The following is a 14,332-nucleotide window of genomic DNA, read 5'->3' as shown; positions in this document are numbered from 1 at the left end:
TACCGGCTGCCACTATTCTAGCCACCATATCAACACAGTGCCACTGAACCACACTGTCAAGAAGCACAGACCGTCAAAGTCGGGCCACAGAGGTTTAAAACTTCTGTAATGCCTAATGTTTCGCTGCTCTCAGCAGTGGTCCTCTGTGAGCAGTGGTCCTCTGGATTTTGAGAAGAGGGTAGCACTCAATTTGCCTTAATTTTTAAATTTAAAAATTGAATAACTGTCATTTCTCCACGGATCTGAATTCTTTTTGAATCTACCTCTGCATGACACAAAGCACAGACGTAGTGCTTGAAAACAGCCCGAAGTGTTGCAGGGGTCCTTTAAGAAAACTACTAATTAGAGTAATTGTGAACTGGGCAAAGAAACTTGCATTCTTTGGGTCAGTTGCATCTTCGAGCTGTGGGTACCGATTTACTAGCTCCATCGCAACTTCATCGTATAGCCTGTCAGGGTACCTGGAAGTAAGCAGAGCAGAATAAGATATAAAAGTGTCTTTACTGAAGTAGTGCATGAGATTTAAATCACATTGTTAATTAAAGCCAGTACAAAAAGCACGTTAAAAAACCTCAGCACGCAGACAGCGACCGTCTTTCTACTTTTCAAGCTTTTTATACCAACTTCATTCGCATTAATGATGAATTAACTATTTATCACCCTAGGAGTTTAAATTGGTCACTCCAGTCACAACTGGACTGCCAAAAGGGACGGCAGGACTCTGCTGAAATAAATTTACTGCCCAATGTAAAATTTTTACAGACCATAACTACTGGCCTTAGCGTTGCACTTGCTGGTAGCATGGCTAAAGATATACACTGCAGAGACCCGGGCACAGGTATACCCAGACATCGTGGCACTAGTTTTTGTTGCTTGCCTACGATGGCAAAGACGTTGCCGGCCTAACTGCCACAGATGTTGCCAATTCAAGTTTTCCATCTGTCTGTCCGTCACTTGCCTGGACTATGACACTTCTTAATATTGCGTTTGCACACCCCAGCATGCATCCTTTGCACTGTTTACATGTACATTGGTGTGGCGCTACTACAGCTGTACTGATAAATTTCAAAGAAAATGATTGGTAAAAATTTGTAAAAATATTTAGGCTCACGTGAAAAGGAGTAGCTGGCACCCTATCTGGCACCAGCCTCCCCTTTTTTGTCGTGATAGAAAAATGTCTGCATTACTTACATATATTACTCTGTTTCAGGCTGTCCAGCAAATCTGTTGCTCAGTTTTCCTAAATAGCAATCACCAATGGTCGCACATTGCGAGGTTTAGTTACAAAAGCACGCTTACATAAGTAACTATCCAAAGAACAACCTTAGTAGTATCTCTGTGCATACATTTTTCAGGATAAGAAAAAAACTACTGTTTCATTTGATTAAGCTAAATTCAGAAAAAACATGCAAAATCAATTCAACTACATCATTTAAGAGCTGGGATACTCTGCACCCAAGCAAAATTAACCAAAACGGAAAATGCAAATCCACATCAGTTATCGGTGTAATTAGAATTAACGAACATCAATGCAAATAAACCCAACTTACATGTCATACTTTGCAAGGTCGAACCACAGGAATTCGATAATTCTCTTGCGCAAGTTGCGTGGCACTCTTCCATCCTTCACGTCGTTAATCCGCGCTTTAATATCGAAGGGAAGCTCTGGAAACCTGTAGCTGGCGGTACTTCTCCTGCAAGCACTTGACGTTGACGGTGTAGCCTCGTGGGAACTGCTAACCCCCGGTGAAAATGACACACTTCTGAAAAGATACATCAAAAAAAAAAAAAGCCAGTATTTGCAGGCCTTTCAATCCTTGATTCCATCCACTCATTCCATCACAAACACACATGAAAATACGCAGACGTTGCAGAGCAAATTTTAAAGAACTAAAGGTCTAAGGGATAGTTGCAAAGGCTCTTGCATGTTCTTTTAACGTTCTTAATCTGTAAACAGTGCTGTTACATAGTGGCATCATTTTCAACAGCCTCGTTGGCCATCCCCTTCTGCAGGACAAAGTGACTCAGTTTTTTTTACCGATATCAATGTCAACACACTGCATGAAGCTTTGAACCTGTCATACATTCAATGAGCATTCTCTTACTTACGTGAGCACTGGGAATTTTCGCCTAACAGTAATAAGCATCCTACATAAATCCTGCCAAGACATTGTAACAGCAAAGGTTTCCACAAAGCTTATTAGGAGGGAATCTACACCCACTCCGTTGCATCGGCATGAGAATCAAAGGTAGTACCAAAATCTTATGGGCAGCAGCAGGCTTGTACAGAGTGGAAGAGAATGGAAGTGTCAGCAATTACAGTTTGCATTGCACACTTAAGCTGCTATGTTCAGACTACCGACGCAAAAGCCATATCGAGCGCTATGGGCGTACAAAAACGGGGTTTCAGGCAGTTGGTTGGCTGAGAGGTGAAATGACGTCATTATTTAAACATATTGCGACAGTTGCGACAGCAGTCTGAACCCAGTCTTAGAAGAGTAATCCTGCACAGCTGCAACTACCAGTAGCAAGCATGCAGACAAAAAAAAAAGAAAAAAAAGGCAGGAAGAGTAAAGCTGCACACTCACGGCATGATGTCAGCTCCAACCGTTGTGCCACCCTCGGCCACAACGCACACGTCAAGGACTCGGATCAGACAGTTTTCTTCGAGAACTGTGTTCTCATCAATGTTTACGTAAACATCAAAGGTCTTGTTGTGCACCTAAAATCAAGAGTTGAGAGAAATACTGCTTACTAATTCTAAATTCATATAGTTAGTCACTCGTGTGTTGGAAACCAACAATATTCTCCAAACGCCATAGGGTCTAGGAGAACTCGTCAAAAGTGAACTCGTCGCAGCCAACTCGTCATAGGTCAATTCGTCACATAGGGCAAGTCGACATAGGCCATCTCGCACTAGGGAAACTCGTAACCTAGGTCAACTGGACACTCGGCCATCTCGTCACAATTTACGCTTTTCATCTATCATGTTCAAATGAAAGAGAAGAAAAGCTTGTATTATTCTCATCTTATGCGTAAACATTCTTCAACTCACCACCCTTTCCTTTGTCGCCTTCGAGGAACGCGCCAGCCAGACAGCGTATCTTTTTTTTTTCTTTGTGCAGCTAATTACGTGAGCCTTTTATATTAGATTTAGTTGGCCCGTTCTGTTTTTTCTAATACATTTTTCTTATTTTTGGTAATTAAGTGACGGTGTTGTATTGGGATTGCGAATTCATTCTGTGTTTTCGCTTTTTAGTATTTTGATCTTTTGTTTTCATGCCTGCTGACAAACGATGATTGTCAGCTAGGCGTTTTGTTAGTCTTCGTATCACCGATATATGGGAGCGAAAGTCAAGGCTGGACTTAAAAGTTGACCCCCCCCCCCCCCCCACACACACACTCACACAAATTAGTGTGAAGAATATTTTTTAGAAGGAGACTAAAAGCAAAATAAGGAACCGGAAGTTGTGCTGAAACCGAAAAGCCAATTTCAACCACTACCTGCAAACAAACAAGAGGCCAACATTTTGCCCTTTTTATAGATATATACACAAGCAGGCAAAAAGCTTCAAAAGATAACGCAAACAGAAAAAAAAAGAGAAAAAGTCGACCCCCTCCACAGAAAAAGTGACGAATATTTTTTGGAAGGAGAAGAAAAAAATAAACCTGGAAAGAAACCCCTTACCCAGTAAAAAACTGACTTTTTTTTGGCAGCAAGAAGGGAAATAAGAAGGGGACAGAGGAACATGTATTAAAAAATAGCAAAACCATTTCAACCACCGCCTGCAAACTAGCAAAAGCAGAGGACCCCCCGAAATCTGAAGAGGTCAACCTGGGAGTAATTATAAGATTAGAAGCCACTAACTTGCTCTCCCCATTCCCTCGACATCGGCCAAAAATAGAACCGCGAGACTACTTTTCCTAGCACGAGAAGGACATTGCTACCACTTTTCCTAGTACGGGATCCCCTAGAACGAGATGCCCTCTTTGACCAGTTTCCCTATGACCAGTTTTCCTAGGACGAGTTGGCTGCGACGAGTGGGCCGGTTCCCGTTCCCGACACGTTTCTTCCCAGGTTGCAAATAGGTAGGGCGTTAGGCGTAGCCTATTACTAACGCCCTACGCCGGTGGACAAGCGTCAACCGAAGCTTGCCTTCAGCCTTTGTGACCATCGAATTTCATCCGAACGAAGAACGCTAAAACCGTTTTTGCCCCACTGACAGCCCATGAATATTCAACCTGGGAAAAAAGGCGTCGGGAACACACCGTGCCGTTTCTCCCTACCTACTAGTCGGGTGGCGCAGGCTTATCTTCCACGTTTTGTGCACCTCATCTTTCTTTCCCCTCGAAAGTTTAAGAGTACAAACCCGTGCACTATTTTCCAGAGCAGGCGCGCTATCAATCACCGTACTCCATAGAGCCACGGCGCAGGGTATTAAGCATGCTTCCCCACATTGTGTTCGCTTGTGCAAACAAACAAAACAAAACGAGTTTTCTATCTGCTAAAACACGCTGCAATACGGTTAGGCGCAAAATCTTATGTAAGTAGAAGGCAGCAATGACTAGACCGAAATACACGCTTAACGAGTGCACAAGCAACCGCAGTGGAAGTTTTAAAAATGCGACTTGCCTGTATGATGGCGTCATCATTCACGGAGCACAGCGAGGAGTGCGAAGTCATGGCATTCCTTAAATCTCCGAGCTTGTGGTCGCCCGACACCACCAATACCAAAGCTTGACGGGCCACGGTTCACTAGGCACGTTACAGGCATGGTGACAGACAGCGCACGCGTACGCACGCCGCACTGCTGGCGCCCAAGAAATGGCAGAACAAACCAAATATTTTCCCGCAAAAATTCAGCCGCTGCGACTAGAGCCACTAAATCGACTAAATAGCTCTAGCTGCGACTAGAGCTACTAGATGAGGTGAAGAGGTTGCTGCGACGGAACCGACGCGCCCTCTGTCGCGAGGCGCCAAAGGGAAAAGGTTCGCCGGTTCAAGGTCAATGAGTGCCAGTGCCTCCTTTATAACTTTTATTTTTATACAGGAGGCACTGTCAGTGCATAACGGGCTGCCGTCGTAGACTGACGACGCCGACGAATCCCTCGCGCGACTGGACTTTCAGTCGGTTTGCTGCGGCATAAATCTTCGCGTTTCAAACATCGTTGTCGTGAGACGACGGGGCTTAAAGTTTTTTTAGAATGCGAAATTACCAATTAAAAAAAAAACATGGTTGAGAATCTAGGTATGATTAGTTCCGGTGAATGATGGTTCTTATTCTCAATGCCATTAGTTCATATTTACGCTGCCCCACCCTTGCCGCCCTGCCTGTGCAACATTAAAAGCGCGCGCAAATCGGAGAAGTGCGCGAGAGGCAAAAGCGGCGGGAGTGAACCACTCGTGGCGGGAAGGCGGCGTCGGCAGACGTCGTCTGCTCCAGGATTCCTTCTAGTGCTTCATTTCAAGCGCAGTGCGGCTTGTAACTAGGGCAGCAGTTATAAACAACTGCTGCTAAGATCTCCAGCACTTCTATTTATGTATTTTGCGGAAAGAAATCAGGCAATTCTCACAATATATTCGGTGGTATTATGATTCACTATCAATCCCACGAAATTCATAAATCGTCATTTTGTGGAAACTCCCACCCTTCACCTAATCGCACTGCTTAGACTCTCAAGCAGTCTTGTTTGAGCAGTTTAGATATGCAGAGGGTCTGTACCCCTCTTACTATTGCGATAACACGAGACTCCTCCTATTCACAGGAACGCACAAGACCAAGTCCCTTACAATTCTGACGTGCCCTTCATCTTACCGCATTCTTCAACCTGCTTAATGCAACAGGCCTAGAGCCTGCCTTGCCTCCAATAAGGGCCTCTATCTCCCTCTCTCTCTTTCTCTCTCTCTTCATTGTGCTACCAGGGCGCGACAATTGATGTCGATTATGATGATAATTGATTGACAACTGACACTGTCAATAAAATTATGCAAAGATAATTGTGTTCTCCCTCTTGCAGGAACAGAAAATCTGTAATGGTAGTAATGTAATGCATCGGTAACACATTAAAGTCCAACTTGGATAAATCAAACTCCAAGGTGATCATGAAATAGTTCAATATATCGATAATCCGATATATAAAATACGCCTATATGAAGATTAGAGTTTTCCAAAATTGTGAAAAGTGGCAGCATATTGTTTTGCCCCCTAAAGCATGGAAAATTTGAACCACAGCTTGATGACCATCACACTTTATTTAGCATGAAATGTCTGTAAGCTTTGCTTGCCTCCTTTTCGGTGTCATAAATTTGCCAAACAGTCTTTAATATTCTCAACACGGCACATATGAGAGGATCCGACGCTGACCACTGTGCAGCAACAGAGGCGAATAACGGTGACGCAAGCTCGGCTGCAGTAGGCGGTTGGGAACATTGTCAGGGCCACTAGTAGGGTCCGCGACCCGCATTTTCAGCATCGGTGATGTCCGCCACAGCCTGCGCTCCATTGTCAGCACTTACAAACTTGTGTGCCATTGTGTCATGTAGGATGGCACGTGGGAACGCTGATAGCTCTCTAAATCCACTCTCGAGGCACTCAGTGCCCTCATATTCAGTATCCGAGCTGAGCCCCTCCCACGTGGAGCCATTCATTGAGGTCGCTTTGTACACGACACGCCCCATAATGACCAGGGCGGGTTGTGCTGCCAGCGCCTTTACGTCAACTTTGATGTGCAGTATCACTTTCAAAAATATTGCGAGGAATTTCAAACGCCTCTTCAACAAATATCTTTTTAGCGGCCTGCACCCGTCGAATGCCCACCTTCGTTGCTCCGAAATGCATGCCTAGGCCGAAACAAACATGTATCATGCCACATCGGTCCCCCTGCGCGAGCCACAAAACAGCTCAAGCACAGAAACTGAGGGCCCCCAGTCAATTTTCCCTCCTCCTTTAATAATAATAATAATAATAATACTTTATTTGTACTCATGGTGGGTGGAACCAGGCGTACAGGGCCGCAAAAGGCAGAATTGCCCATACCAGTCAGGCTTGCATACCCAACCTGGGACCCAAGGTTGGGTATGCAACCACTGCCCGCATTCTAGCCATGGGGCTGCCCCTCGTGGTAGCATGCAAACAGCTGTTGAAGGCCATCGAAGTGAAACGATGCCATGGACGCTGACTTCATCTCACCAAGCCAAGCGGTGCGCATGAGGAGTCGACATCATCATCACCTTCACCCCATCCGTAGAAGCAAACTTTGAGGGGCACTTGCGGCACGAAATTCAATATATCGAATGTGCCCGTGATTGGGGGTTTGATACACGCGTACAACAGTGCTATACTTTTGCATGAGATTTCCGGGGGGATGTTTGCACTGTTCGATATATAGACAATTATTCTATATACCCGTGTTCGATATGTCCGTGTTCAACTGTGTAAAAAAAACAATGCAAATCAGCAATTAATAACCATTAGCCTTGGCAGATGTAACCTTTGTTTTGGAAGAAGGACAACGTTGAATTGAGCCTTGTGGTTTGGACCACACCAACCAGATTTTATAAAGCGCAGCTTACACGACTAGGGTAATAAATGTATTTTTGATGTCCAAGAACAAAAATGCCTGAGGCTGCAAGTGTCTTTGAACCACGAGGCATTCTATGGCACAAGACATTGAAAAACAAACGTTGTGGTGTGCACTACTAGCATGTGGTCACCACCAAAGTGGCATGCCAGTGAAAACATGATTTGGACCTGAAGCTAATACACGTTGTTATTTGGATGTGCATTTCAAGCACATTATTTATCAATAAGCACCATTTTCAATGAATGTCAGTAAAAGTGTGTGCCTTCTTGGTGACGACTGCTGTGAATGCTCAAGGGGAATAAAATTTGCTGGTACCTTTCCTATAAATTTTGTGTCATTTATATGTCATGATCTACAAAGCTTTGCTGGCCGCCGTCCACCTTCATAGTGTGGGATGGCTCATGATTTTCTTGTAACTTGTCTAATCGTGCCATGTCAAGGGCAGCAGAGCCCCTTCTTTTTAATTAATTTATTTATTTATTACAAATGCCTACAGCACCAACATAGCATTATTGTAGGGAGGTCCAAGGCTCGACAAGTGTCAAATAATCACAAAAAAATGGCATCACAGTGAAACAGTATGCCACAGAACAAAACAGTGCAGCATGAAGGACTATTACAGTCTAGATTACAAAGTCATTAATGACAGTGCAAAAATCATTTGCAGTAGCCACGTCGCTGGGAGGAGCATTTCAGAGATTAAGTTCGGTTGGAAAGACAAATATCATAAACATTATTATGGCACTGATGCCGTCATTTTTCTTGGGTTACCCCGTCTCACAGTGACGTAATGAGGCTCCTTTAAATAGACAAGTGTATTAATTCCTGCCTGATCACAAAAATGTTTTGTAAAATAATAACATTAATACTTTTATACATGCTGCCAATGTTTCCCACCCAAGGCCATCAATAATAGTGGTGCGTCAAAGAATTAGATAATATTTTGCTTTAACAGAGTGCGCTGCTTGTTTTTAAGCAAGATTGATGTTGGGCAAGTATATTCAAGGACTGGACTAATATCAGTGGTGTACAACATTTCTTTCAACTATGTAGGGGCATGCCTGACGTTTTTCCAAAAGTAATACGACAAGCAGGATGCTTTTGCTGTAACTGCACAGACCAGTTTGAAGTGGAAGAAGAAATGACACCAAGATATTTAACCATATCGCAGGATTGCAAAGCAGTTTTATTTAGGGTTTGAAGTTGCTAGGTTTTTTTTATTTGTAAACTGTAGGTGAAAGAATTTCTTAGTATTCAAGGAGATTTTCTATCTATCATTCCAACTAGCAACAGCATCAAGGTCTGTCTACAAAATTTGGTACCATGGACACATGTAACAGGAACATAGATCATAGAACACAGTCATATCTGTACAGTAAACGGTGCACTTCATATCAGCCAACAAGTCACTTATAAAGATGAAATATAACAAGTGTTCAAGTAAGGACCCCTGTAGTAGGTTAGATGACACCGCAACGGGATAACATGACCCACCATTGACAACAATGCGCTGCTCATATGTTGGTAGTCTTTGATCTTGCCAAGTAAGTGCTCTTGAATTCCTAAGCGATATCATTTTAACAGAAGTAGGTTGTCACCTGGTTATGTGACACAACATTGAATCTCTTCTTTAACTCTCCAGAAATACTGTGGCTATCTGTGTACTCTTGTTCATACCAAATGCGATAGTGTGGAAAAATTCGGTTAGTTGGGTTAATTGGGTTAACGTTACTTTGATCGAAGAATTTCAGAAAGAATGAGTCTAGTTCATTGGTTACAGCGTGGCCGTACAAGAACATTTTTAGTGGACACTGACTATTGCACACAGGTCTTTCGCATACAACCCCAACTTCATGATCATAATACCTGGGATAATCCTAAGTGACTCAACTAAACCATTATTGTTAGTGAAGAAAAGACAACTGTCAGTAGCACCAAAACACGTTGGAAATTCATTAAACTGATAAAATTTATGGACCTAAATTAGTTCGTCAAAAGTGAAGCAAAGCGCATTTCAGCTGTTTTCCTCCAGTGATCGTTTCTTTCACTCATGCTGAGATTACCCCCCAATATTACCTTTTCTGATGCAAACACTGACAGCATCGTGATAAATTACAAACTGGCTTGATACCATTCGAACTAGGTGATCTGTAGCATGAGCCTACTACTTTCATGGGAAGCATGTATACTGTACCAATTCAGAAAAATTCATCAATCTAAGGATACACTGCTGAATCTGACAACAGGAGGGGTTTGAGCCCTATGACCCCCCTTGTGGAGCCTCTGCTCTGCTATGAAAATGAGAATCTTGCACTAAAACAGGGTGTAAAATTGAATTTTAAATCAACCTGTGGGTACGAGAAGGGCAGGAAAAGAGAATCAAATCGAGTGAACATCAAAACTGGCAGTACATGAAGACCCGCTGTAGTGGCTGAGTGGCTAAGGCGGGATGCGGTTCCGATTTCCACCTGCGGTGGCTGCCATTCTGGTGGAGGCCAGTAGTGCGAACGCCCGTGTGTTGAGATTTTGGGGCACGTTGAAGGACCCCAGATGGTTGAAGTCGATCTGGAGCCCTCCACTACAGCACACCTCATAGCCGAAATGTAGGTATTTATTTGAACAATTAATAAATGAATCGACAGTATGTGAAGGGCCTGGGCACGATTCCTCAAAAGCATTGTGCTCAATCATACTTAACTGGGAAAGAAGGCACAGGTTAAATGGTGCAGGGTCTCTCTTTTTCTTTTTTTTTTACGCTATCTGTCAGTTTTCGTACCCCCATATTGAAAGCATGATGTCATCAAATTCATGGTACTATTAAGCAGACGGTATAATGAGCCCTCACTTTGGTAGCATTCAGCATCACTTTTCTGTGGCACATTCAGGTTAGTAGTAGTAGATGCAAAATGTTCTTACAACGTAACACTATCCACAAAAACAAGTGTCGTGTGTGAAGAGTAGTGCAGCCTGACGAGAGTTCCTTGAAAGTGATGCCCCCTTTAAGTTGGCTTACCAGACAAGTTTACCAATGGCCACTTGGCCCAGGATGAGCAGCCTTGTGACGAGTTGGCCCATGTCCCCTGCCTGTGTCAGTACGCATTTACATTTTGGCATGTTTATTGAGACGTGCAAGCACCAATGGCTTTGGGATAAGTTGAAAGCGGTGAAGTTGAAGCTTGTGGAGAGCTCTCTTCTGGACTGTTGTCTTTCATCAAGCACATGAGTGGCCTGAATTTAGGTACGATGTTTTCAAAAAAGCCCTGATAGTAGGTGCACAGACAGAGAAATCTTTCTACACTTTTTATGTCCTTCAACTTCAGGGAGTTTGCTATAGTTGACATGTTCTGTGGGTCGGACAGGACACCTTGCACGCTGAAGACGTGGCCCAAACACTTAAACTCAAAAAATTCTCCTTTCCTTCTAAATATCAGTCAAGCACTGCTACGGCCCAAGCAGCCCACTGAGGTCAGTTTTGGAGATGTTGTGGATGCCCTGAAAGCTAACTTTGACCCACAACTATTGGAGCTCTGCTGTCAAGCCCGCATAATTTCAACGTCAGAATCAAGAGCAGGGAGAAACCGTGAGTGCCTATGCAGCGGACTGAGGCACTCACTGGTGGCAGACTGCAATTTTGAGTTGAACAAATATGTCTAATGGCTACCATACCTCATCATGTTCTGCCCCAGCTCCTGCACTCACTTCTGTGTCATCACAAGAATAAAGGATTAGCAAGCGTCTGCATCAGGGACATCATTTTGAAAGTAGACAGTGACAATCAGGCCTGCATAAGGAGGCAGCATGATGTGGTCATCAGCAATCTCCAAAGTGCCTTGTTCAAGGCTTTATTATAGTTTATAGCCTCATGGGGGGATCCAGGAAGCTACTGACTTTGCCTAGAACTCAATGACTGCACTTAATAATAACCAAATTCTAGAATAATAGATAGCGATAGCAGTCTGGAAGTATAGTGAAGGCAACACGTCTGTGACCCGTCATGTACATTGCTCCACTTGGAGTGACTAGATGGCCTCCTGCGCTTGTGCGGGCTGTCTCAACCTTTCTGAACTTTTTCAGCATCCACAGGAATGATCCGAATGATCGATGTTATTGATAACAAGCTATACTACGTTGATAAATACCTGCCTGACGTTTTCCCTGCCATTTCATTTTAGTGTCACGGCGATGCACTCTTCGAAAGAGAGGAAATAACGCCGCTAACCAGACTTCGCGTATCGTTTTGTTCATGTGTTGGTAACAGCACCTAGCTGCAGCTGCGACAGAATCAAAGCGAACCCAGTTTCTGCCGCATCAATGCCATGCAAACGGCCCGCTGCGATCGCAAGTATCAGCGAAATCACCGCCTCTGCAGCCTCAACTTGCTTGACTGTGTTACCTCGCAGCTGTGCTAGGTCGCTGCAACCCGCACTTCAGTTAGAGCCATGTAAATGCGGCGTTAGAAGTGTTAAAAGTGAAGAGTCCGTGTTTCTTTCTTTTCTTTTTGCAGGCATAAAGCTCTTCCCGGAAGAAAGTGTGGCGTAGCTAGACTATTCTTGTTTGCGAGACACGTGCTTGATGTGGGTGGATGTTTGTGCGAGGGATTTACATGCGCTTAGATCGAACGCCGCGACATTCGATTCGTCGCCGCACGTTTGTGCACGGCACGTCACGTTATTTGGCTGTTTCTTCGACGTTTGTGCTGTTTTTGTTTTGTTTTTTTGGAGCACAAGTTAAACTTCACGAAGTGTCATAACATTGCGTCGCTCGTAACTGCGCATAACAGTATGACGGCTGTAACTTCGCAATTTTACACTTGTGTTTTGTGGTAATTACTGCAAAGGAACCACAAAAAAAAAAAAAAAAAAAAAAAAAAACGCTCTCCGAGATTCGAACCACGGCCTACAGCGTCTCGAGGCTGAAGTGCAAGGCGTACACTAAAATTGTATGGACGGCCACTATAGGTTAACCACCATATTTTTCTTATGTGTAAGCAGGAAGCCACAAATTAAAATAAAATTATAACAGCGCCAGTGTCTGTCTTCTTACACTGGATGCGCTAGCACGGTTTATCGCCTTATACTTTTGTGGACTGCATCGTAGCGGACATTTATTCGTACGACACGACCGTGGACACGGCCCTCGTCTTTCCTGCTGCGAATAGTGGTGATATTTAATTAATACTGTTGTTGGTGGTATTATTATTATTATTATTATTATTATTATTATTATTATTATTATTATTATTATTATTATTATTATTATTATTATTATTATTATTATTATTAGAAACATGCAAGCCTGGCAAACAGCACCCTAAAAAAACGCTATTGACGCTATGTTGCAAGAGAAACTTGAAAGGCGTTGCGGCGTACCTACCTGCCCAGCGTCAACGATGCGGTGAACGTATTTGTCCGTACACTTCTAAGGGGTTATCACGCTATTGCTGCTATTGCCACTATTGCTATGGCATAATCGGGCAAAATGGCAGCGTGCACGCCTGGCAGTGTTCTAGACTTTGCGCGCTTTCGCTGTGGGAAATGTTCATTTTTTAGCCAAGGTTACCTGCAGCTACTGACGCACATACGCGATGCGCACAGCTGGGAGCCCGGATTTCGTGTCACCTGCGGCATTGAAGGGTGTCCGAGAACCTACACCATCGTTGAATCCCTCAGAAAGCACGTCTACCGGGATCATGAGAACGTCATCACTGACAGCTTGGTGCCGAACGCGTCGAGTGCCCTCCCTCGCAACCGTAACGTTCCCCGTGACGAAGTGCCGGCGGAACCCGCGGGACCTGCGGAACCTGTGAACGTACCTTCAACAGACGATGGTTATGATGCGTTTCCGGAAGACAGCGACACTCTAGGTCATTCAAGCAACGATATCTCGCCAGAACCCACCATGGAGACGTTCCTTGAAAGTGCGAAGAAGAAGACGTGTTTCTTTTTTTTCAGGCTGTCCGAAGAACACAAAGTTCCACATACCGTAGCGCAGCTTGTGTTCAGTGATTTGAAAAGCCTGATGCAAGAAACGTTTGAGCAGTTTTGCAGCGTTCTTCGAAAACATGTGCCCCAGAGTGGGAACAAGGAGCTTGATAAGCTCTTCAGCTGTAAGTTTGTTGACGACATGTTTTCGGTTTCAAGGTCCGCTTTCATGCGTCAAACGTTTGCCAAGAAATGGCTGCCGTACACCGCCCCACAGCAACTAACATTCACACCTCAAGCACAGGAAACATTTCAGTATGTGCCCCTTGAGCCAATGTTAAAGAGCATGCTTGAAGTGCCGCAAGTTTTCAGCCTTGTTTTCCCCACTTCAACAACACTGACTCATAGCCAGCCTGACCTTATGTTGCTGAAAGATTTCAAGGATGGCAGTGTGTACCAAGAGGACCTGAAAGCTGTTTTGAGAAGCTCGGACATGCTCACAGTGTTCTTGCTTTTATATGCAGATGAGGTGGACATCTGCAATCCACTAGGTGCTAAGCGGGGCACACACAAGCTTTGCCTAGTGTATTGTAGTGTTTTAAACATTCACCCCCGGTACCGCTCACAGCTGAAGAGTATTTACCTTCTTCTAATTGCAAAGTACACGGACATCTGCAAGTATGGCATGGATAAGGTTCTCGCTCCGCTTGTTCATGACCTGAAGCGCTTAAAGGACCAGGGTTTCATGTTTCAGACGGAGAGAGGCATGGCTCGGGCAGAGGTGGTTGTAGTCGCTATGTGTGGAGACAACCTGTCCATGCATAACA

The 14,332-nt window shown here is 44.1% G+C and overlaps 1 protein-coding gene across 1 annotated transcript; it reads right to left on the bottom strand.

Moving 5' to 3' along the window:
• Positions 1–259: 259 nt before the first annotated feature.
• LOC144163890 (sterile alpha motif domain-containing protein 3-like) lies at positions 260–2,957 on the bottom strand. Its single transcript, XM_077694560.1, has 4 exons — positions 2,589–2,957; positions 1,551–1,763; positions 377–461; positions 260–265 (listed from the first exon to the last, which is right to left on the bottom strand). The coding sequence occupies exons 1-4, from the start codon at positions 2,591–2,593 to the stop codon at positions 260–262; spliced, it is 309 nt and encodes a 102-aa protein (XP_077550686.1). The 5' UTR covers positions 2,594–2,957.
• Between the last annotated feature and the right edge of the window lie 11,375 nt (positions 2,958–14,332).

Source organism: Haemaphysalis longicornis, unplaced genomic scaffold (assembly GCF_048455015.1).
Source record: "Haemaphysalis longicornis isolate Haplotype H1 unplaced genomic scaffold, Haemaphysalis longicornis Haplotype H1 scaffold_13, whole genome shotgun sequence".
NCBI lineage: Eukaryota > Metazoa > Arthropoda > Arachnida > Ixodida > Ixodidae > Haemaphysalis > Haemaphysalis longicornis.
This window is presented reverse-complemented; position numbering and strand designations above follow the sequence as displayed.